Source organism: Diabrotica virgifera, chromosome 9, assembly GCF_917563875.1.
Source record: "Diabrotica virgifera virgifera chromosome 9, PGI_DIABVI_V3a".
Classification (NCBI taxonomy): Eukaryota; Metazoa; Arthropoda; class Insecta; order Coleoptera; family Chrysomelidae; genus Diabrotica; species Diabrotica virgifera.
Window position 1 is genome coordinate 19,005,890 of NC_065451.1, and position 26,229 is coordinate 19,032,118.

Consider the following 26,229-nt stretch of genomic DNA (forward strand, 5'->3'; position numbering starts at 1 on the left):
GAGCTATTGAGCTTTACCCTACTAATCAATCACCCTGTATAAGTAAATTTAATTTGCAAAATTGTGCAGAACTGACCAACTCAATACGTCGATAATCCAATGTTATCTGTGGGTTTTTTATTGTAAGTACATGGCATGATCTTCATGTACTTTTATCACCTCTATAATGAATACCAAAGTTCTTTTCTACCAACGATATAACAAATAAGTAATATCACGCATGATTAGTATGCTATTATGTTTTGATTACGGCAGATTTTTATTTGGTAATTTGGAAAACTTTATATTGGTGTAATTAATTTGTGATTTGATTAAAACTTTGTTCTCTTGATGTGTCTGTCCATTTTCACAACAAAAACGCGAGTCTTCTTCGGAAACTTCTTCTTCTACTACTTTTATATACCTATGTAAATTGTCTGGTTTTCTTTGGAGTCACTGACTTTCTACCTTCATCTTCTAGTTCCATGTCGTTATCGATTCTTGTGTTGTTAAGGTATGCCGTTGCTTTGCTTGCGTTTGCCACTGGTTCCTTTATTTCTTCTTCAATGTTACTGTCATTATCGCAATGTACTGCTCACCACAAGAAAATATCTAATACGAAAATAGTTCTGAAAAAGTAAAGGCCAACAAAGTTATTTTCAAACCATTTGGACCAAAATCACTTTGATATAAGGCAAAACTGCATTGTAGGATCCACACTATTTGATACAAATGGGGAGTTAGTTCTTCTTCTTGTTGTACCTATTCGTGACGAGTGTTGGCGATCATCATGGCAATCTTTATCTTATCTTCAGCAGCGCGTAAAAGCTGCACAGTACCGCTCGGTTCTTCTTCATTCTTCTGAGGCGGTGGTGCCCGAAATCCCGACAGCCAAAATCCCGACGGCCAAAACACCCACACGCCAGAATCCCGACACGCCAAAATCCCGGCAGGCCAAAATCCCGACATGCAACAATCTTCGCATAAGTAAAAATTCCGACCACTACATTTTGAATATTTATTGTTTCCTTTTCAAATGCAATACCAAATCATATTATAGCGTATTGAAATTGAAAAATTATTACTTACTAATAAGTACGGGTACTAATTATTATGTATTTTAAAAGAAAAAATATTTAAAGACTTCATTTTATAATATAAAAGCTATACTTACTGAAATGGAAGGTTGTAAGTGATATGATAATATCTATTATAAGAAAAGTAAACTTGATTAATTTTGATTATACATATATTATTGGACTATATATTGGCAAAAAAATAAATTAATTCATATAGGTACCCTGTTAGAAATTTTATTTAGAAAATTCGTTCATATTAAATGGTAAATACTTTTGTTTAGTAACACAAAATAAAAACAGATGGCCATAAACAAAAAACAAGAAATAAATGTAATTATATGTTAAAAATAAACTTATCAAACCTGTCGGGATTCTGGCGTGTCGGGATTTTGGCCGTCGGGATTGTGGCTGTCGGGATTTTGACTGTCTGGATTTTGACTGTCGGGATTTTGGGGTAGACCCCTTCTGAGGAGTTTCTTATTTGTGAGTCGGTCAGTCCACGATATTTTAAGTATACTCCGATATATCCACATCTTAAATGCTTCTAATTTTCTGCACATATCTTCGTTCAAGGTCCATGATTCAACACCATAAAAAGGAACAGAGAAGACGTAGCATCTCAGCATTCTTACTTTTATACCAAGAGAAAGGTTGTAGCTCTTGAAAAAGGCCCTCATACGGTTGAAGATTGATCTAGCTTTTCCGATGCGCGCTCTTATCTCTTGGTTATCGGTCCATTCTTCGGAGTATAGTTAATATCAAAAAAATTCTTGAAGGGATGGAGAGGCAGAATAACGATAGGTAGTAAAATAATCACGAACATTTAGGCGAAGCAACGAAGCACTAAAAAGCCCAAAACCTAGGAATTATGTGCAGTAAGATGAATAATAATGCAACTTTTTGCATTCAATTCGAGAGAGTGTCAGGCAATTTTGTGAACTAAATTGATCTCCGGCAAAAATTTTTGTTCATAAGAAAATGCATTTTTAAAGTGCATCTCGAAGAGATGGAAAATGAAAAATTTAGAACTAAGGAAATATTAATAAAGCTCGTTGTTGTATCAAATTTTGAAAGTTGATTCCGCTTTTCCTCACAGATCCTAGTATTCTCCTCAATACTTTCCTTTCGAATGTGTCGAGTTTGTTTTTGGATGTCCTCTACCGGTAGGTAAAAACCACGTGCATCAGATACTAAGAAATGTATAAGCTTCATCTTTTTCTATTAGTATGCACTTCTGATTAGATAAATTCTAAATTTAGTCATAGGAGAGGTTCAGCCCGAAGGATTTGATACGTAAAATGTAAAAATATAAAATACTTAATCAGAAGTGCATACTAATAGAAAAAGAGGAAGCTTATACATTTCTTAGTATCTGATGCACGTGGTTTTTACCTACCGGTAGAGGACCCCAACCAATAGTAGAGGACCCAAACATCCAAAAACAAACTCGATACATTCGAAAGGAAAGTATTGAGGAGAATACTAGGATCTGTGAGGAAAAGCGGAATCTTCAGGAAATATTGACAGAAATGAGTTCAATTTTTTTACTTAAGGGGGTTGGAGGTCAATGAACACGAATTTCATGACGGCGATGGTCTCCGAAGTACCTGGTGCCCAGGGTGGAACTCGTCGCCTGGGACGATCGAATAATTCGCGAAATGAAGATTGGATCGAAAAACTGAAAAATACGTGTTCAATATTTTTCAAAAATCTATCGAATAACACAAAACACGACCCCCCTACTCCACCCCTTGGAGGTGGGGTGGGGGTAACTTTAAAATCTTAAATGGAAACCCCCTTTGTTTTAGAAGATTTGGATTGTTTATGTAAAAATAAGCAACTTTTATTCGAGACATTTTTTCGAATTATGGATAGATGGCGCTATAATCGGAAAACACTATTTATTAGCGCCATCTGTCAACAAAAAAATGTTTCAAATAAATGTTACTTATTTTTCAAGAGGAATCCAAATCTGCAATAAAACATGGGGTTTCCTATTTGATTTTAAAGTTCCCCCCACCCCATCTTCGAGGGGGTGAGTGGAGGGTCGTGTTTGATGTTATTCGATAGGTTCTTGCAAAACATTAAACACGTATTTTTTGGTTTTTTTTGGAAGTGTATTTCTCGAGATATTAGACCATTTCTATAATTTACCTATGGTATCACGATAAATCATTTTTTCCGACTATAGCGCCATCTATCCATAATTTGAAAAAATGTCTCGAATAAAAGTTGCTTATTTTTACGTAAGCGATCCAAAACTGCAATAACAAATGGCGGTTTCCGTTTAAGATTTTAAAGTTACCCCCACCCCACTTCCAGGGGTTGAGAGGGGGGTCGTGTTTAGTGTCATTGGATAGATTTTTAAAAAATATTAAACACTTATTTTTCAGTTTTTCGATCCAATCTTCATTTTGCGAATTATTCGATCGTCTCGCGGATTATTCGTTCGTCCCGCGAATCGTCCTAGGCGATGAGTTCCACCCTGGGCACCAGGTACCTCGAAGACCAACGTCGTCATGAAATTCGTGTTCAGTGACCTCCAAAACCCCTAAGTATAAAAATTGAACTCATTTCCGTAAATATTTCCCGAGTTCTAAATTTTTCATTTTCCATCTCTTCGAGATGCACTTTCAAACTGCATTTTTTCATGGGCAAAATTTTTTGCCGGAGATCAATTTAGTTCACAAAATTGCCCGACACTCTCTCGAATCGAATGCAAAAAGTTCCATGATGATTCATCTTACTGCACAAAAATCCTAGGTTTAATACTACGTTGCCTCGCCTAATTAAACGTGCGGACAACATCTTAATGTTAACCTGCTCAGAAAAGTAAATGGTGATATCAAAAAAAATCATGTCATTAAGCTACTCAGACAGTCGGTAGACAAGATACATGCAAGAATCCATTAAGAACAAACAGGCAGATTATGCCCATGTACTTAAAAAACCTAAAACCTATGATAAATTAGAAAGTTTTTGTTATGATGAAATTTATATTTTTGTGTTATTCTTATTTCCGTGCAGAAACTTGTTTTGACCTATCCGGGTCAAGTATGGTATATAAAAAGTTGTTAAAACTTATTGACTGATAATCTTATCAGTATTAATTATTAGGTGGCGATATAGGGTCAATCGGTCTGCTAGAAAAGAGATAAATATAATAGTGATACATTGCAGACTTGAATGTCATCATTATTCTGTAGACATAACTAAGTTTTAGTGTTTATTTCCCTTAACCCTTTAACGGACAACTCACACGCCTTTGAAAAAGTCTTCTTCTTCACGCGACTTGTCCATTTCGAACGTTGCCGCAAGTTTTGGAGCCACACGAGTATCTCCTCATTAACAAATTCAAGCACGAAAAACTAATACAATGTTTACAAAAAAAAAACAAGGATATTGATCCTAATGCATTTGTTAGAACGATGAGGGGGCATACATACCATAAATATTCAAAAAGGAGTTAGGCAACAGAGCCCCCGTAAGGGTAACTGGCGCCTGTGTGCAAAAAAGGATTTTGGCGCCCCTTAAGGCATTTTGGATCATGTTTTTCTATTTATTTTTTGAAGGTAGGTAGGTAGGTAGGTTCTTGAAATAAAGCAAAAAACTGAACTTCAGAAGTCATACTTATAGTCCAGTCACTCACAGTAAAACATTGCAAAACCTCCGAATTTTAAAGAATTGCTTTCATTAACATGGAATTTGGCATACAGATACCTAACATGTCAAATAAAAAAAGTGATATTGTGCGGATGTGTGCTTTTGCCCTGGATGTGAGTTTCACCCCTTCTTGGTGGTAAAAAAACATAAAAACGTGCAAAAAAGGAATTGGATAAAATGAATAATTTTAAGCAACTTTTGTTCTATAGAGTTTTTTCAGTAAGTTCAGTAAGTATTTTATCGAACAAAATGTTCTTACCAAAATTAAAGCTTATAAGAAAGTGAGAGTGTAACATTATTTTTTTTTGTTTTTTAAGTTTCTAACTTCAAAATTAAGTAAGCTACGCTAAAAATAATGATGGTCCCTTTTTTGATAAAAAAAAATCGTGAAAATCGCCCTCTAATTAGCAATTTAAATTAATCGTTACCGCTTCACTACAAGTTACTTATGTATTGTTTATATTGATCTTAAGTTTCATCGGTTCAAAGTGCTTGTTTTGAAAAGGCTGTTCTAGTTAAAAGAGCTTGAACGAGTCGTTAATCACGGGTGTATGCAAATTTTGAACAGCCATATCTTAACAACTTTTTGTTTTACAGGAAAACAAAAAATCCAAAATATTCAGAATAGAAAAACCTACATTTTTTACTGCTTGAAATTTTTGGTATCACCAATAATTTTTAAGCTATTTAAAAATTTCAGAAAAGTTTTTTCAAGATAAAAAAAAATTGTCCAAAAGATTTCTTTTACCAAGAAAAGGGACCAACTTTATTTTTAGCATAACTTACTTACTTTTGATGCTAGAAACGTTTTTTAAAAACAAATATAAAGCTTGTTTTAAACACTTCAAAGAAGTTTTAATGAGCTTTCCCCGAAATTCATTTTTTGGTTTATTTATTTATTATTTTTTGGTTATTTCACGTTGAAATATTCGATTTGGAATGTGAAGAATAAGAACCTACTTTTCATTAGCTACAACTGTGCTTCTACTGGGTTTACAGACTTCATATGCCAGCCATTTTTTAAACTTTTTGTAAGTTATTTTTTTGATAAGAGCACTTTTCCGATAAAATACTCACTTGTTTACGATAAAAAGAGGGTTTTTGTTAAAAAATTAACATATTCACTCGCAAATAACTCGAAAAGTATTAACTTAGTGAAAAAATTCTATACAAACAAAGTTCCTTAGAATTACTCAGTTTATCCAATTCAGGCTTATTTTGAACGTATGTTTTTCACCCCCGAGAAGGGGTGGGAACCACCCCAGTGCAAAAGCACACATCGGCACAATATCACTTTTTTTTCTTTGACTTGTTAGCTATGTGTATTATGTGTATGCAAATGTGTATTTCATGTCAATGCAAGAGATTCTTTAAAATTCACAGCAAAAACCGTGAGTAAATGGACTATTATTTGTAGACTAAAATATCAAAATGAAACAAACATAATAAAATCATAACAAAATAAATTAAAATGCCTGACTTCCGACATGATCTTGCATATAGGAATCGGCAGTAACTGGATGATTATACCTTCGTCTTCTTTATCTAATATTTAACAACCATGAAAGTTAATTTCGACCAATCCATCTCTCTCCCTCCACTTTTTCTTGTATTAGAAGGCGAAGTAGATGGAATATAGGTCCTCTTAATTATTATATGGCCGAAGTATTCTGTTTTTCTCATGTTTTTCTTCTATTTATACGTAATCCTATTTAATTTCTCAACTTATATTTTAAAATTAATTTTTGTTTTTTTTTTGTTTGTTTGTTTCAAATTTTTTGTAATTTTTTACCCTGGGTTTTGGCGCCCCTAAAGGATGGCGCCCCTGCCCGTGTGCATTGCACACTTTGCACATATGGTAGCGGGGGCCGTGTTAGGCAAGGTTGTATACTCTCGCCATTATTAACCTTTACTCAGAGGAGATATTCGTACAAACTCTGGATGAGGCACAAGAACGGAAGAGTTGTTCATAACATTAAATATGCCGACGATACGGTATTAATTACCAGAAGCAAACAAGAACTATAAAATCTACTGAACAAGGTATTGAGCAAGATTGAAAGAGGATAAAAGGATTAGAGGATGAAAACAAAGAGCATGGAAAACAAAAAAGAATGGATGAAAACTAAAAGATCTGTTTCTTTGTTGTCACTGGTGAGTGTTGCTTCTAGATACTTGAACTCTTTAACCATTGTAACATTTTGCCGTATTCGTCGTCGTTCTTGTTTTGAAACAACCATGCATTTTGTTTTGTTTTCATTTACATTTAGACCCATGTTTCTGTGTTATTAGGTAAATGTTTCTATTATTAAGTTGTAATATTGGTATAAAGTAAAACTTAATCGGCTAAAATTATTATAATCCTAAAATTATGCGTTCATTTTGGTGCACCTTATACATATAAAAAATAATATACGGAAAATACAGAAATACGGAAAAATTCTACACCCAGCACAAAAATGAACTCATCTTTAATTCTGGCAATGAATAAAAAATGAACAATTTATAAACATGTAATTCCTCTGGGTATTCGTTGGATCAATATCTAATTTTTAGGATACATCATAATATAAGTTAAATAAGTAGTTTAATAAATCGATACCTTAATGTTCTTTGTTGCATGCAAAGACGATTAATGTAAGATAGCGGAGATCGATTTCTTTGGTATGATAAAATAAAATTCCTTGAATTCTTTTTCATATTCTCGCATATCTTTTTCGTGTTCATTCCACATATTCGGCATTTGTTGTCTGTTCCGGCATCAATTTCACTACCGATTGGTCGTTGTAGATCCAAGTCAAAAACCGCAATCACCAAAGTATCATCGGCGTATCTGATGCTGTTGACATTTATGTTGTTCATCTTGACTCCGTCGCTGGGATCCTCTAGTGTCTCTAATAAGAATTGGGAATATAGATTATAGATTAAGTCTCCGCTAACTCTTTCAAATGGTGCTCATCAAGCTTTTATAGTATTTTCCTTTTAAAGAAAAATTATTATAATCCTTTGACTGTCTCTTACAAAATCCATTATTCCTTTGGCTTGCGTGTCTATATTTACGCAATGTATTGTAAGAAACGTTTATTTTTTCTATAACAATAATTTTATAACTATTTTTATTTTATTCCTAATTAAAGATCATAATTCCTATCGTGTCGTTGTCATCGACTTTCATATCGCGTTTTAAGGTACACTAAAACTTTCCAACTACCCATACAGGAAGAGAAACTAAAATGATTTTATGGTAGCGTTTAAGTATACATATTTAAAAATCCAGATAAAATATGAAGACGACAGACAATTATTATTTCGTCATATTTAAACGGACCATGAAATTGTTTCTTATTAAGTGGTTGGAACGATAAAACCAACTAGTTGACCCTCCATGTCGGCAAATTATAGGTATTAGCACAAGACAACCAAAAATACATTATAATTTACTCCATGCAACCGTACATAATATGTGTAAGAACACTACGGAAGCTAAAGAGTTCAATATGAATATATCTGCCACAAAAACAAAAACTGTAGTAACACAAACAAACCAATAAAATGCAAACTAGAGGTTGAAAATAAAATGATAGAACAAACAATTAAATTGAAATACCTCAAGTGACAAAAATATCGAGCACTTACACGTGAATACAAAAAGATCATGAACAATATAAATCCGCCGATCCACCAAGATACCGAGGATGCACGAAATACCCGTCTCCGCTCTAGAAAACCACCAATAAAAACGGCAAGAATGATACATGAGGAGTTCAACATCACGAATGCATGGTCCCAAGAATGGAACGCATGGCAAAATAACATGCCCTGTATTACCCACAAGCCACCAGGTTTTGATCTTCCACGTAAAACATGGTCCACTCTGAATAGGATCCGAACCAGACATGACAGATGTGCATATATGCTACATAAATGGGGAAAGAACCCGTCTCCTCAATGTGACTGTGGGGAGAACCAAAACATTGACCACATTATTCATGATACTATAAATAACAAGATAATATATTGCACATCCGGAAGTCGTGACGTAACTGGAGACCGGCAAGTTCGTAATGGTTCGTAATCATTCGTAATGTCCGATTACTTTGAATTGTTCGCGGTTGTATTTTATATCTTATCTTTGACAGTTATTTTGACTGGAATCTCGACAATAAATTCTTTTCGAATACATTGAAGTTTAATGTTATTTTGCTAATTGAATAATTTCATCACATAATGCATACAAATCCCATTTAACTTTAACAAGAATTAAAATTCAACTTCCGGTCTCCAGTTACGTAATCAATGCGCGAACTCGGACGTATTTGAGCTACGGGAAAATACTATCTCTTTATTTATAGTATCATGACATTATTGAAGTGTCCCTCAAGATCCTACAATGGTAGCCCTGAAGACTTCCTGTTTGCAACTTCAGAGTCAATTGATTATACAGTGTGTCCACGATTGGGGTGCCCAAGAGGACAAACTTTTTTATTTTCAATTTTAGCGAAAAATGTCATTCTTGATAAAAAGTTTTGCTTGTTCTAAAACCTCATAAAACGAAACAAAATTTAAGTTTTACAAATCCTGCTTAATTTTGTAGTCAATTTTATGTAAATCCCTATTAGTCCAGAAAGCCACTGCGCATCCGCTAGGAAAAATATTCTAATTCGGATTTTTGCACAATCTTACTCAAAAAGGACTCCTTTTAACAAATTTGCATGTTGCCAGGACCAAAAGGTGGTCAAAAATTTTTTAAACGTTTTTTTTTGTTTTTTTCCTAAACTTATTTTTTTTGCATGGAAAAAGGTTTTTTTAGGTTTTTTGGATCATTCCAAACAGAAAAGGTCTTTAGTGACTTTTCTCTAAAAATGATAGTTTTTGACATATAAGCGATTAAAAATTGAAAAATTGCGAAATTGGCCATTTTTAACCCTCAAAAACTATGTGAAAAACTTAAAATTTGAATGTTGCCAAGGTAGATAGATATTATTTAAACATCAATTCATGAAATCCCGAAGAGTTTTTTGCAATACAATATTCAAAACTCCTTTGTTTTTTAATTGATAATCAAGTGTGCTCGACACTATTTTCCACTGACAGTATGGTGCAAATGAAAGGAATAAATTCGTTATTTCGTAAACCGGCGAATTTAAGGAAAAATCCCGAAACAGGTCAATTTGTATTTTTAAGTTATGATATTATGGCATATATGGTATACTAGTGACGTCATCCATCTGGGCGTGATGACGTAATCGATGATTTTTTTAAATGAGAATAGGGGTCGTGTGCTAGCTTATTTGAAAGGTTCTTCAATTCTCTATTCAGTAATATAAACATTTATATAATTATTTATACAGGGTGTCCTTCTACTTCTTTTTTTGTCAAATAATTTAATTTAATAAAAATTTTTTGGGCACCCTGTATAAATAATTATGTAAATGTTTATATTACTGAATAGAGAATTGAAGAACCTTTCAAATGAGCTACCACGCGACCCCTATTCTCATTTGAAAAAATAATCGATTACGTCATCACGCCCAGACGGATGACGTCACTGGTATACGATATATGCCACAATATCATAACTTAAAAATAAAAATCGACCTGTTTCGGGTTTTTTTCTTAAAGTAGCCGGTTTACGAAATAACGAATTTATTCCTTTCATTTGCACCATACTGTATACACATGCAACGGTGGAAAATAGTGTAGCGCACGCGTGATTAGAAATTAAAAACAAAGGAGTTTTGAATATTATATTGCAAAAAACTCTTCGGGATTTCATCAATCGATGTTTAAAGAATATCTACCTACCTTAGCAACATTCAAATTTTCAGTTTTTCACATAGTTTTTGAGAGTTAAAAATGGCCGATTTCGCAATTTTTCAATTTCTAATCGCTTATATGTCAAAAACTATCAATTTTAGAGAAAAGTCACTAAAGACCTTTTCTGTTTGGAATGATCCAAAAAACCTAAAAAAACTTTGTTCCATGCAAAAAAAATAATTTTAGGAAAAAAACAAAAAAAAAACGTTTAAAAAATTTTTGACCACCTTTTGGTCCTGGCAACATGCAAATTTGTTAAAAGGATTCCTTTTTGAGTAAGATTGTACAAAAATCCGAATTAGAATATTTTTCCTAGAGGATGCGCAGTGGCTTTCTGGACTATATAAATTTTTGCACTAAGTTCGAAATCGTAACAATAATCTAGTATTGCCAAGCCACAATGTAGCTTAGTAACTGTCAACTCCGATAAATAATTTGCGAATTGTCATTTCTTTTCGACAATGTTAAGCGTTCAAAAAAGAATTTATCTTTTGATCAATTTTATTGTTAAAATTATTGGAATGATAATTATTTAATTATTAAATAATTGGATGTTTCAAGGAGAACGACACAGTCTGGTTTCATAAACCAAAGAAGCGAAAGGGTTGTTCTCCCAAGTTATTATTTAGTCCGTTCTGTAACGGTAAAATATTGCAAAACCTCTAAATTTTAAAGAACCGCTTGGATTGACATGAAATTTGGCATACATATAGCTAACAAGTCAAAGAAAAAAAGTGATATTGTGCCGATATGTGCTTTTGCCCTGGGGGTGGTTTTCACCCCCTCTTGGGGGTGGAAAAATATTTGTCCAAAGAAAGTCAGGAAATGGATAAACTGGATAATTTTAAGTAACTTTTGTTTTATAGAGTTTTTTCACTAATTCAATTCTTTTCGAGTTATTTGGTATTGAATATGTTCATTTTTTTCAACAAAATCACACTTTTAGACGGTTTTTCGCAAATAACTCAAATAGTAAGTATTTTGTCGAAAAACATTCTTAACAAAAATATAGCCTGTAAAAAATTTTAAAAAATGGTGTATACATCACGTCCCTACACCTAGTAGAAGCAGAGTTATAGCTAATGAAAAATAGGTTCATATTCGTCAAATTCCAAATGGAATACTTTAACGCGAAATAACCAAAAATGAAGCACATTTCGGGGAAAACTCATTACAACTTATTTAAAGTGTTTAAAAAGAGCTTCATTTTTTTTTTATAAAAAAAAATTCTACCATCACAATTAAACAAGTTACGCTCAAAATAAAGTTAGTCCCTTTTGGTTTTGGTAAAAAAATCGAGAAAATCACCCCCTAATTAGTATCTTAAATGAACTTAATCGTTACGACTTCACAAGTATCTTGACTCGTGTATATATTGTTTATATGATCTGTAAGTTTCATCGGTTCAAAGTCCTTATTATTGAAAGGGCTGTAGTTAAAAGGGGTTGAACGAGTCACTGATCACGAATGTATGCACATTTAGAAACACCAAATCTTAATCAATTTTTGTCAAAATTCAGAAAAGCAAATCTGACTCTTTTTGTTTTTCGAGATTTTTGGTAACTCTAACAATTTTTAAGTTATTTTGAAAAAAAGTATATTTTTCAAAATTTAAATTTTTAAAAATTTTACTTTGAAACCAAATTTTTTTAAAAATAAGCACTTTGAATCGATGAAACTTACAGATCATATAAACACAACATAAGTAAAATAATTTGTGGAGCGGTAACGATTAATTTCATTTAAGTTGCTAATTAGGGGTTGGTCTTCCCGATTTTTTTTTTGCAAAAACAAATGTGACCAACTTTATTTTGAGCGTAACTTGCTTAAATTTAATGCTAGAAACTTTTTGTAAAAACAGAAATAAGGATTTTTTAAAACACTTTAAAAAAGTTATAATGGGTTTTCCCCAAAAAGTGCTTAATTTTTTGGATATTCCACGTCGAAATATTCTATTTGAAATTTGGTGAATATGAATCTATTTTTCATTGGCTATAACTCTGGTTCTACAAGATCCAGAGACCTAACGCGTACACCATTTTTTTTACTTTTTTATAAGCTATATTTTGGCTAAGAACGTTTTTTTCGACAAAATACTTACTTTTTGAGTTATTTGCGAAAAACCGTCTAAAAATGTGGTTATTTTGTTGAAAAATGAACATATTCACTCGCAAATAACTCGAAAAGTGTTGACTTGGCGAAAAAGCTCTATAGAACAAAAGTTACTTAAAATTAGTCACTTTACGCATTTATGGACTTATTTTGGACATATATTTTTTCACCCCCAACAGGGGGTGAAAATCACCCCCAGGGCAAAAGCACACATCGGCACAATATCACTTTTTTTCTTTGACATGTAAGCTATACGCATGCCAAATTTCATGTCAATCAGAGCGGTACTTTAAAATTTAGAGCAAAAACCGTGAAAGAATGGAGTAATTGTTACAATTTCGAACTTAGTGTAAAAATTTATAGGGATTTACATAAGATTGGTTATAAAATTAAGCATTATTTGAAAAACTTGAATTTTATTTCGTTTTATGGGGCTTTAGAACAAGCAAAATTTTTTATCAAGAATGACATTTTTCGCTAAAATTGAAAATAAAAAAGTTTTTCCTCTTGGGCACCCCAACCGTGGACACACTGTATTAATACACTTGCTGTTTGTTTGTAACTATTTAAAGTTTGTTATATACCTATATTACTAGTGTTTTTAATTTTGTTCTAAATGTGTTGTAATTGCCATACGATAAATAAATAAAAATCGAGGAAGAACTCAGGGAGCAAATCGCAAACGCAAGTAAAACAGCAGGATGCCTTAATGATACAATATGGAGAAACAAACACAAAGGCCCCGTTCTCATGACAGGCGGTTACCGCGCGTTTTGATAAGACGCGATTACAACTACATACATTTTACTTGAGACCGTTCACATGCTAACGCGCGTTTTAGGTCATTAAAAGGATCTTATGTATTCTAGAGGATATACCTCTCGCCTTATCCCTTTCAGACCCGGTGTCCATTGCAATGGATATACATTTACGTACGCTCTACAACAAAATTAAACTCCTGTAAATTGCTGACAACTACATATTTTTTATTTTGCATATCTCAGTTACTACTAAACATAACACTTATTAGTTTAGTTTGAATCATAGCCAAGTTAAGTGCTGTTACAAATAGTGTGACATGTGACATGGCGAATTCACGATATCTTAGAAAGCTCAACTTCACGTTGTAAATTTGTTATATGTAACCAAATATTATTTTATACAATAGTAGACATATCAATAAATTGATATACTACTTTTTCAATATAGATAAGTTGTTGTTTTTTGTTGATAACAAACATTAAAATACGATGTCCATTACAATGGACAACAGGTCTATATTGATATTTTTGTTACAAGTTTTAATCCGGTTAATCCAAAAGATCAAAAGATTTTATTGTTGTTTTTACAGTCGGAAAAAATCCATGAACGATCACATCAATCACTTATTTTGTATTTGTTGTTTTTTTTTCATAAATAACAAACGAGAGAGATAGATTATTAATAATGTGAATAATATATGATTGATGTGATCGTTCATGGGTATTCTTTCATTTTTCCGACTGTATATGATGATGATGAATTAGAACAATTATCTGATAATGTGCTGTCTCAAACTGAAGATCAATCAGAGATCAATCTAATTGAAGTAAGAAAACCCATAAAAGAAGCATTGGTCATCCCAAAATATCAACTGAGAAATCTCCCCACACTCCAAAAAGACCCAGAGTCGAAATTAGACCATTCAATGAAATACGCATAGAGAAAATAGATCACATACCCGATTGCGATAACAAAAAGGAAGCATCCAGATGCAAAAATGTTGGGTGTAAAGGGAAAACTCATTTTTTTGTGAAAAATGTAATGTAATTTGCTTGATATAAATATAATAAATTTAAAAAAAAATATCATATGATACTCTAATTTCTTATTGTAGTCCCAATGTCCATTACAATGGACATTCTGTCAAATGAATACCTATTAAACAAAAATGTCAAACATGTGATTTTAGACTATTACAATCTTCCGTTAAGAGGATTCAATAGAAAAAAAATTCTGCGGAAAATTTTTTTTTCTGCTCAGAAAAAGTCAGGTCTGAAAGGGTTAAGAGAAAACAAGTGGATTTTGCACAATTAGTCGCCACCACATTATACTTTGAAAGTTCGTCCATTCTTAACAGTTTTCGCATCGGTGGCGGTGGTTTGGTCGTGGAAGTGAGTTTGCTTGGCCACAAATAAATACTGATTTAAATCCTTTGGATTTTTCAAATTGGATCGCAATTGTCGCAAATGAAGGCATTAGTTTGCAAAAAAAGAATTAATTCTCTTCTAGAATTGCGACAGAAAAAAAGAAGAAGCTGCGAATGCTATATAAAAAAAAGAGTGTGTGTACTTTGTACGCACGTAAGAAGCTATACTTCTATTACGTATTATGATTTTAACGAAAACAATATATTTTGAACAGTTTAATAATTAACTTCTCTAAATGGGAAATAAGCCACAATTTAACTAAAAGAATTTAAAAAAACATTTTTTGACAACGACATCCGATTTGGACGTCGAAATGTTAATAAAATCTTTTTTTATTTAAATTGTGGCTTATTTCCCATTTGAATAGTTAATTACAAAAATGCCACAAGGAAATAGCTTCATAACAACATTAAGTAAAATAATTGTATTTTTATTTAAATAATTTTAATTTTAATACTTAAAATAATACCAAAAGTTAGAAATAACGTTAATAGGTAATTTTCTTTGAATTGTGGCCTCCCCGCAATTACTTTTCCCTTGATGAATCGTAGAGAATCTAAAAAAACGTCAGATTTTCTACATAAATTTCTAATTTTCTTTTAAAAATTATAATATATACATATTTAAACTAAACATTCGGTATCTCGGAAACTAGCAATATTCGTATAAGATTAGGCAGAATCATCATATTTTTGAGATTGAAAACTATATTTTTATTTTTCTTTTCAGATTTTTCCGTAAGGTGGGCCACCTTCAAACGAAAATTTTTTTTTGGCGATTTTCCCCTTTTTATAGGCTTGAAAATAGATCGTTTTTTATGTTATATATAATTTAAAGTTACTGAGTCCTTTAGGGCATTCAAAAATTGGGGAACACTTACAAATTCCTCAAAAAAACCTATTTTTGGGGTTTCAACATGTTTCACCCATTTTGGGGCTTGAACATATTTCTCTCATTTTTGAATGTCCTAAAGTACCCAGTTACTTCAAACTATATACCTATAAAAAAACCTTGATTTTGAAGTCTATAAAATCGGGAAAATCGCTTGAAAAACCCAATAAAAAAAAAACAGTTTCTCGGATTTTTTAAGGTGGAGCTGAAAAATTGCGTGAGAGGGAACGGGACAAGTGCCTGTCATGCGTAAAACCATATAAAATGCAAACAGAAAAAGCTTTGTAAAGCCACGGATAAGTAAGTAAGTCTGTAGTTAACAAAATTTTCAAAAATATATAATAAAATATTTACCCGTTATGGTTTTTTTCCACATTATCCATATTACCACAACACACTTGTTGCACGACGCTCGCGGTGTTCCCCATCACAATTAACTGCGACCATTTCAATTATTTCCTCACGAAAACCTAATCATTGTACTAGAAATCACAACACCGTTAAAAACTTTGACGGATTAAAGCTTAAGCATCCAACGAATAGACAAATAGCATTGAAAGCGAAGGAAGAGATCGCGTTCATCGACGGTATCGTTTTCACTTTTCATTAATAATATATTATTCCATCGATTTCGTTATTAAATTGGGGAAATAAAACTATGGTTCGGAACTAATTGTATGGAATAGTTTTGATGTTGATAATAGTTTTGTATTGTACGTTTACTGTACCTAATAATATTCTTTTCGGACCGCGATCTTGATGGAAAACGAAGATAGACAGATAGGTACCTGCAGGTGGAAGCGTATATTTTATATAGTCATGCTAAAAAGTGATAGTAATGTAATATTATTGTGTTTGAGACCTTGCTCCAGAAATCCAACTTTTTATCGATTTTAAGGGAAGCATATTGTTTGTATTATCTCTTCATATTTCAACAGAGTAGAATAATTATTTTAAAAATTACGGGATGACTTGCCACATATTCATGACTCAAATTTCTCCATTTTTATGATTCAAATTTCATATGGGATGACTCAAATTTCTCCATTTTTAGTGCCGAGGCTGCGGCGGTATATGAAGCTTTAATTTATTTCAAGTTAGCATCTTATTGCAGTAATTTTAACTGATTCATTATCTGTGCTTACTGCTATTCAAACACCTCAACTACCCTGTAGTACTTCTAATCCATACATTTTCTTAATAAAAAAAATCTTATTTGAAATTAATAAACACACCCAAAAAATACAACTTATGTGGATCAAAGCACATTCAGGACTTACACATAATGAACATGTAGACCAATTAGCTAAAAATTCCCTCATCCATGGAACAGTAACCAAATATCAGCCCTGCATTCTAGATGCTTTTGCTTGTTTAAGAACTGAACAGATGAAGAACTGGAAAACACACTGGAAAAATTACTGTAGCATATCAACAACACAATACAGTTTGATATAACCGATTATTCCGGAAAAACCCTGGTATAATAATTTCACCCTCCCTCGCAAAGACAAATCCACCATCAGTAGAATTAGATTTGGACATGCATGTTATCCTGCACATTTATTTAAAATAAACATATTAGATTCGAATAGTTGTCAAGAATGTGAGGTTAAAAGTGACTTGAGCTTGAACCACATATTTTTTGAATGCAAGAAGCATAAACACCTATGTTTTTGGAGATTAGATTTATTGGGTTGTTGGAGAGTTTCAAAAATGTGTTTGAAATAATCATATCGTTTTCTTGGCAGAACTGTAACATTCAGTCTCCTCTCTCGTTCCTTAACCCGAGACCATAATTTCCTACATATTTGCCGCTTTGTCCTTCCCCAATTTTGGAATTAAAATCACCAAGGATAATTGTGACGTCTCTTGGCTTTATAGATTTTAGAACATGGTTAATTTGTTCATAGAATTCCTCAACCTCTTCATCTGATTTTTCTGCAGTAGGAGCATAGACCTTTATGATATTAAGATTTACAGTTTTTGTATGAAGTTGAAGGAATATTACTCTATCAGACACTGGTGTAAAGTTAATAACAGACTGCATCATTTTTTTTATACAACAATTGCTACTCCATATCTGTGGTGTGGGTCATTATTTCCTGAAAAATATATCATTCCGTTGTTTGTCGCGAAGCTGCCTGAACTCGACCACCTTGTATCGCTGGTACCTAAAATATCGATATTTAACCTTTGCATCTCTTGTATAATATTGTTCATTTTTCCAGGTTCATACATACTTCTGACGTTCCACGTATCAATATTTATTGCATCTTTAAAACAGGGATTTCGCCGGGTTACGACCCGAAAGGCCCTGTTGTCATGAGAATTACCTCTCCTGCCGGATCTTGTTTTCCGATGTCGATGATCAGTACCAGAATTTATTGTACGTTGTACAGCCATGATGATTGTACTAGAGATATCCAATTGGATCTTTAATACAGTGGTTTCTCCTTGCCTTCTGTATCCTTATGCCGTTGATCACTTACTTGATTCATTCGCCTTTGGTGCCAATTTCTTAGCGCCAGGACAAAAGAGTGCCCTTCCACTTACCAACTCATCCGCCCGAAGCCGTTGGTCAGTAAGTGTGGGATTGCTTATACCGGCAATCGCTCGGTGGAGTTTTTCGCCATATCTGACTACCCTCACTTAGTTTAGCCTGCAGACCAATGCAGTTGCCCGGGGTGTGGCACGTGGAGCCATAAGTGAGAGTTAGTTGTCTTATGAGGACCAGTTATCAAGAACCATCTCCCGTCTATGACGCTCGATGTGGTCGTTCCGATACAAGGTGCTACCTCTATAACACAACTTTACACCCTCTATTTTAAACCCAACTCTATAAACAACTTTACACCCCTAAAAACAGATTACCTATTTTAAATGTTCATTTAAAGATGGAGTGTCTTATGAGGACCAGTTATCAAGAACCATCTCCCGTCTATGACGCTCGATGTGGTCGTTCCGATACAAGGTGCTACCTCTATAACACAACTTTACACCCTCTATTTTAAACCCACCTCTATAAACAACTTTACACCCCTAAAAACAGATTACCTATTTTAAATGTTCATTTAAAGATGGAGTTACTACACTAAGCATCAAAATTAAAGCACCATCTTAAAAATGGGACATTTTTTTATGTCTCGTATTTCCTAAACCTGTTGTTCGATTTGAGTGATTTTTTAGCATATTATAGCTTTATTCTTCAAGAATATCGATGTAATAATATTAGTGCTTTTTTTAAGTGTTTTTTCCTCAATGTTTGGAACACCCTATGGAATATTGTAGCGTATATAAAATATTGAAATTAAAACTCAACTGTAGCCTTAGGCTTTCTTAACATTTTGCTTTTTAATTCATTCGCTTATGTTAGATAACAAAAAAGTTAGGTACTTTAACAACTAGCAATGTTATTCATCAATACAGGGTATTTCTAAATAAGTGCGACAAACTTTAAGGGGTAATTCTGCATGAAAAAATAATGACCGTTTGCTTTATAAACATATGTCCGCAAATGCTTTGTTTCAGAGATATGGGATGTTGAATTTTTTCTTACAAACTGACGATTTATTTATTGCTCTAAAACTGGTTGAGATATGCAAATGAAATTAGTAGGTAGGTTTTAAGACGTAGTTATTGCGCATTTCTGACATAGAATTAAGAATTTTATATTCACAATTGGCATACGTGTATAAACATTTTACATGCATCCCGTAAAATACGTAATTGTATGTCAAAAAAGAATGTGTGTGTGTACTTTGTACGTACGTAAGAAGTTATACTTCTATTATAATATAATCTAACTTCATATTATGATTTCAACGAAATCAATATACCTATCAACTTTAAACAGTTTTTGTATTGTATTTAAATATTAAACTAATTTTAGAAAGAACAAAAAGAATACCAAAAATTAAAAAAAAAAAGATATGACTTTGTCCGGATTTGAACAGGCGACCTCTCGATCCCTGGTCGAATGCTCTACCGATCAGCTACCACCGCTTTTGTATTCAGTCGATCATTTCTCGGACATAATTACAATCACGGTGACAGATACATTAATTGAAAATAAACATTTTCAATAATACCTACTATGTTAGCTAATGAAAAAATCCATATTGTTAGCATTTATGCACCAGATGTAAACAAACCAAAGAACGAGAGAGACGAATTTTTCGAAAAACTTCAAGAGACCCTAGATAGATTGCCACAAACAGAAAAAATATTCTTGTTGGGAGATTTCAACTCAAGAATAGGAAATACACCCATCCAAGGAATAATGCACAAGTTCAACGAAGCACCAACAAATGATAACGGAGATTCACTAATAGAGATATGTGCACACAACGAGTTGCGTATCAACAATACATACTTTGACCACAAAGAACAACATAAATATACATTCACTAACACAAGGGGCCACAGATCGATGATTGACTATGTGATAACCAACAGAAAAGTTCACCCACGGGAAGTACTTGACGTACGCACAATGACGTCTGCGAATGTGGGAACGCAACACGGAATGGTTATATGTAAGTACCGTCACGCGTACATAATAGAGAGAAAGAAACCACCTAACTACATCACCAAGTTCAACATAGAATCCCTACAAGACGAAAGTACTAAGGATCTCTACCAAAAAAGACTTGAGGAAAAGATCAATCTTAGCCCTATTGAAATCACAGACAATATAAACGAAACATGGGAAAAAATAAAAACTCATATAACTAGTAGTGCAAAAGAAGCCATTGGAGAAAGAACAATTGACTTAAACAGCGGCAGAAACCAAAAACCATGGTTCACACAGGAAGTCAAAGATTTAGCAAAAGAGAAGAAAGATGCATACGTAAGATATATTAACAATAGGACCCCAGAAGAGTATCAAAGATATAAATCAGAAAGAAATAGAACAACTAACAGAATCAAAGATCTAAAACAAATATATTGGGAAAAATTCTCAAATGACATGGAACATGTTTTACGAGGAGGTCAAAGGAAGGTATGGAACATGTTGAGGAACAGGAAGAAGCCGGTTACCGAAGAATTACAAATTAACGCAATAAAACCAGAAGAATGGGTAACTCATTTCGAGAATCTATACAAAGACGATAACGACGATAATAACAAAGAAATGACCTACAAAACATTCAGCAAGAAGAAACAGAGAATGACAAAATCACCCAAGAAGAAGTAAACGAAGCAATCAATAGATCAAAAAATAGAAAATCACCAGGTCCGGATAATATACCAAATGAATTAATTAAATACGGAGGTACAAAAATAATAGAAGAGATAACAACATTATTCCAAAAAATTGTAAACAACATGACAGCACCAGAGGAATGGAGAGAGATTATAACAATACCCATCTACAAGAAAGGCGTAAAGACAGATCCTACGAACTACCGAGGAATTACACTACTCAATTCTACATCAAAACTATTGACAAAAATTCTATCCCAAAAAATATATAAGAAAGCCGGTGTATCGGAAGAACAACAGGGTTTTCGCCCAAACAGATCTACAATAGACGCTATTTTCATAATGCGACAATTAGTTGAGAAATCAATAGAATTCGACAAGCCCATGTTCACATGCTTTGTAGATCTGAAACAGATCTACAACAGAGTACGATTAAAGGACGTGCTCACTATCCTTGAAAAGAAAAACATAGGTCAGAGGTATAAAAACATAAGCAAAGAGCTCAATAGATCCAACAAAACACGAATTAAAACCACACACGGGCTCACGGAAGAAATCAAAATCAATGCAGGCATTAGACAAGGGGACAGCCTCGGTCCATGCCTATTTAATTTAATAATGGATGAAGTTATAGGTAGTGTTAACATAATGAATCAGGGATACAAAATGGGTAACCGAACCATGAGAATACTTTGCTACGCAGATGATGCAATCTTAATAGCCGAAAACGAAGATGACTTACAACGCCTACTACAAAAATTCAAAATAACCGCCGAAAAGTATAACCTGACACTATCCAAAGAGAAAACCCAATCGATGGTAATATCCAGGAACCCAATTAGATGTAAATTAGTAGTGGACGACCATATAATCGAACAGGTAATGGATTGCAGATACTTAGGTATGGAAATATCTAGCGACAGGCATCTGTGGCAAGAATCAAAACAGCAGGCAACGAAAGCAGCGAGAATATCTGGTTTCCTGAGGGATATAATCTGGCGGAATAAATATATGAGCACCGAAAGCAAAGTCCGCATTTATAAGACATGTGTTAGACCCGTACTGACATACGCAGCTGAGACAAGGGCCGAGACAACAAAGACCAAACAAATAATGAGAACAACAGAGATGAAAACACTAAGATCCATAAGAGGTATCACACTCAGAGATAGAATACGAAACGAAGACACATTGAGAGAGCTAGGCGTTCAAGACGTAGTAAGATGGACAAGAGCGCGACGACGCATGTGGAGAGACCACGTAGATCGGATGGACCCTGAACGTATGGCGCATTGGGCGAAAACACAGAAGCCCAACACCAAGCGACCCATAGGAAGAGCCAAAAAACGATGGTACGAGAGTTGGAGCTCTGGATCGCAGCAAAGACTGTAACAGAAGAAACAGGACATAGTCCTATTACAAGAAGAAGAAGAAGAAGAATAATACCTACTTATTAGGAGGAAGACAAATCCACAGACATAAAAATTATAATAAATATATTTACTAAAAACACTAATAATGTATTCTTTTCACTCACACCTTATTTGCGCTACATAACTAAAAGATGTAGCGACTAATACCATACTGTCGGTGTGCGCATGCGCCCGGGAATGTAAAAATTCACCCTCGTACCTAAAGAAGTATAACTTCAAAAATGCGCAATAACTACCTCTTAAAGCCTACCAAATTTCATTTGCATATCTCAACCGATTTTAGAGCAATAAATAAATCGTCAGTTTCTAAGAAAAATTCAACATCCCGTATCTCGGAAAAGAAGCATTTGTGGGCATATGTTTATAAAGCAAACGGTCATTATTTTTTCATGCAAAATTACCCCTTAAAAGTTTGTCGCACTTATTTAAAAAAAAACCCTGTATTGATGAATAACATGGCTAGTTGTTTAAGTACCTAACTTTTTTATTATCCCACATAAGCGAATCAATCAAAAAGCAAACTGTTATAAAAGCCTAAGGCTACAGTTGCGTTTTAATTTCAATATTTTATATACGCTAGAATATTCCACAGGGTGTTCCAAACTTTGAGGAAAAAACACCCGGTATACAATGACACTTACCTTTTTAACAACAATATTATTACATTGATATTCTTGAAGAATAAAGCTAAAATACACTAAAAAAATCACTAAAATCTGAAAACAGGTTTAGGAAATACGAGACATCAAAAATGTCTCATTTTTAAGGTGGTGCATTAATTTTGATGCTTAGTGTATAAATAAAATGATGTCTTTAGTCGGTGAGGCGATTGTGAAAAGTAATACATAGTTTTAAGTAGGTACCTAAGATCGGCATTACAAAGTAATGTGGAGATCATCATCACCACCACCACCAGCCCTTTGCGTCCACTGCTGGACATAGGCCTCCCTCATTTTTGTCAATTGTGCCCTATTTTGACTACTTTGCATCCAATTTCTTGACATTTTCTTGAGATCGTCAGTCCAACGAGTAGGTGGTCTTCCTCTACTTCTTTTGTCTAATCTCGGCCTCCACTTAAGTAATCTCTTCTTCCACCTGTCATCACTGATTCGGGCGACGTGTGCGGCTCAGTTCCATTTCAGTCTGGCAATTCATGAAATTATATCGGTAACGGTAACTCCTGTTCTTCGTCTTCATTTCTAACTCGGTCACGAAGCGATATACTCAGCATTGACCTTTACATTTTCCTATGAGCTATTTGCAGCGTTTTAAAAAAATGTGGAGATGCATGCAGTGGAATTAGGGATGGATGCATAAAGTAGAAGGAAGGGAGTGGTGTATTGTGTGACAGAAAAATTCCAATGAAGCTGACGGGTAACTTATATAAAACAGCCATAAGACCGGCTATGATGTATGGAATTGAATGTTGGGTAGTTAAAAAGAATGAACCAATGCATGTGAATGCATTAGTTTTATAGTAAGTTGGTATTTTATAGTGTTAGGCACCATTAATAGTGAATTCTATTAATGGGGCCCCAAGAAAACAACGTTCGCCTACCTGCAGGTACAGGGGTTCTCGAACCGTCTCGATGTCTTCGGAACAATAATTCTATTTAGTCCAGCTATGTTCCAATAGTGGCGTTCGAGACTATTCAATGGAAATTTCGAGAAGCAGGGCCTGCTAGATGGGAGTTCCAGAACGAATGAAAAAATAAGTATATACACTCCTGGCCAAAAAAATCCGAACACCTTAAAAATGGGTAATTTTTGGTGTCTCGAATATCCTAAACCTGTTGTCCGATTTTAATGATTTTTTTAATATGTTACAGCCTTATTCTCTAAGAATATCGATTTAGTAACAGTGTTGCTAAAGAGGTAAATTTCATTGTATACCGGGTATAACAATAATAATGTGTTTTTTCCTCAAAGTTCGGAACACCCTGTTGAATATTCTCGCATTTAAAAATATTGAAATTAAAACTCAATTGTAGCCTTAGCCTTTCTTAACATTCTGTTGTGTGACTCATTCACTGTTAAATAATGAAAAACTTAAGTACTTTGACAACTAGCCATGTTCTTCATCAATACAGGGTGTTTCTAAATAAGTGCGACAAACTTTAAGGGGTAATTCTGCATGAAGAAATAATGACCGTTTGATTTATGAACATAATAAATATGTCTGGAAATGCTTCGTTTCCGAGATACGGGATGTTGAATTTTTTCTTACACACTGACGATTTATTTATTGCTCTAAAACCGCTTGAGATATGCCAATGAAATTTGATGGGTTTTAAGAGGTAGTTATTGCGCATTTTTTGACATACAATTATGTATTTTATATTCACCATTGGCGTGCATACGGGTCATATAACCCGGTCATATACCCTATATGCACGCCAATGGTGAATATAAAATTTTTAGTTGTATGTCAAACAATGTAAAATAACTACCTCTTAAAACCTACCAAATTTCATTTGCATACCTCAACCGGTTTTAGAGCAATAAATAAATCGTCAGTTTGTAAGAAAAAATTCAACATCCCGTATTTCGAAAACGAAGCATTTGCGGACATATGTTTATAAGACAAACTGTCATTATTTTTTCATGTAGAATTAACCCTTAAAGTTTGTCGCTCTTATTTAAAAACACCCTGTATTGATGAAGACCATGGCTAGTTGTTAAAGTACCTAACTTTTTTATTATCCAACATAAGTGAATGAGTCAAAAAACAGAATGTTAAGAAAGCCTAAGGCTACAATTGAGTTTTAATTTCAATATTTTTTAAATGCTAGAATATTCCACAGGATGTTCCGAACTTTGAGGAAAAAACACAGTATTATTGGAGATTCTTAAAGTATAAGGCTATAACATCCTAAAAAATCACTAAAATCACGGGTATAGGAGATTCGAGACATCAAAAATTACCCATTTTTAAGGTGTCCGGATTTTGTTGGCCAGGAGTGTATATACGGGAATTTTAAATTGTTCATGTTCATTAAGTCCGATCGCTTATTAGTGTCGGGAGACAAATTGTAATAAATGTATTATATAAATTACGTCTTAGTGTAAATAGTGTTAAGCATAAATAAATTAAATAAAATATACTCAGTGACATTAGAAGTGTTAAACCCAGAAGGAATCATTTCTTGAACTTAATTTTTTGGCAGCACAATTGATAACAATATCACTGTTTTATCTTTTATAGCTTTTGTAAAAATAAAGTTTTATCTTTAAATTTTTTTGTGAAAAGACCAATTTATAAAGACCGGTTAGTACAGATATTCAACGAAAACTTTTCGTTTATAAATTTGCAAAAGTCTGTTCGTTTGTGCGTCGCCGCTCCTGCAATACTTAGAGCAGGTGTATTGATGGATTCTTATGTAGTTTTGCCTTCTGAATCCAAATCTGAAAACGGCATTTCGATATCTCTAACCGTCTTCGAGATAATCGACCTCAAACTCTAAAATGTGACGTCACAATCCGGTTATCTCCTACCGACGCACTAAATGTCAGCTCAAATGGTTGATTAGGAAGTAGGCTACTTTTTTTAAATCTCGATTTGCCAAGCATAGTTATTTACATTTGAGTTTGACACTTCGTGAATGTCAAACTAAATTTTAAATTAGATATATTAATAAAACATCAATGACATTTGATAGTGAATTTAATTATTATATAAAATAAATAATATGTTCAACAATACAATTTTAGTATAAATATTTTAAAAGCAATAATTTATTAACAGTTTTAAAAAGGTTCATACCAGTATAAATACGGCCTCCCCTTTATGATAAATGGACTGTTCCATTTCTAGTCGTTCGCTAAACTCGACACAACTGGCTAGTGATTGTAGAAATT

The 26,229-nt window shown here is 33.5% G+C and overlaps 1 protein-coding gene across 4 annotated transcripts in view; it reads right to left on the reverse strand.

Annotated features, from left to right (window-relative positions):
* The window catches only part of LOC114331404 (NADP-dependent malic enzyme), a 178,749-nt gene that overhangs the window by 104,309 nt on the left and 48,211 nt on the right, over nucleotides 1-26,229 (reverse strand). The window contains exon 1 of one of the 4 annotated variants that reach the window (XM_028280990.1): nucleotides 16,085-16,128. The exons of the other annotated variants lie outside the window; for them this stretch is intronic. Coding sequence (XP_028136791.1) covers nucleotides 16,085-16,113 — 29 coding nt within the window. The 5' untranslated portion in view covers nucleotides 16,114-16,128. Of the gene's footprint in view, nucleotides 1-16,084; nucleotides 16,129-26,229 lie in introns of those variants that run through there. 4 annotated transcript variants of the gene reach the window in all.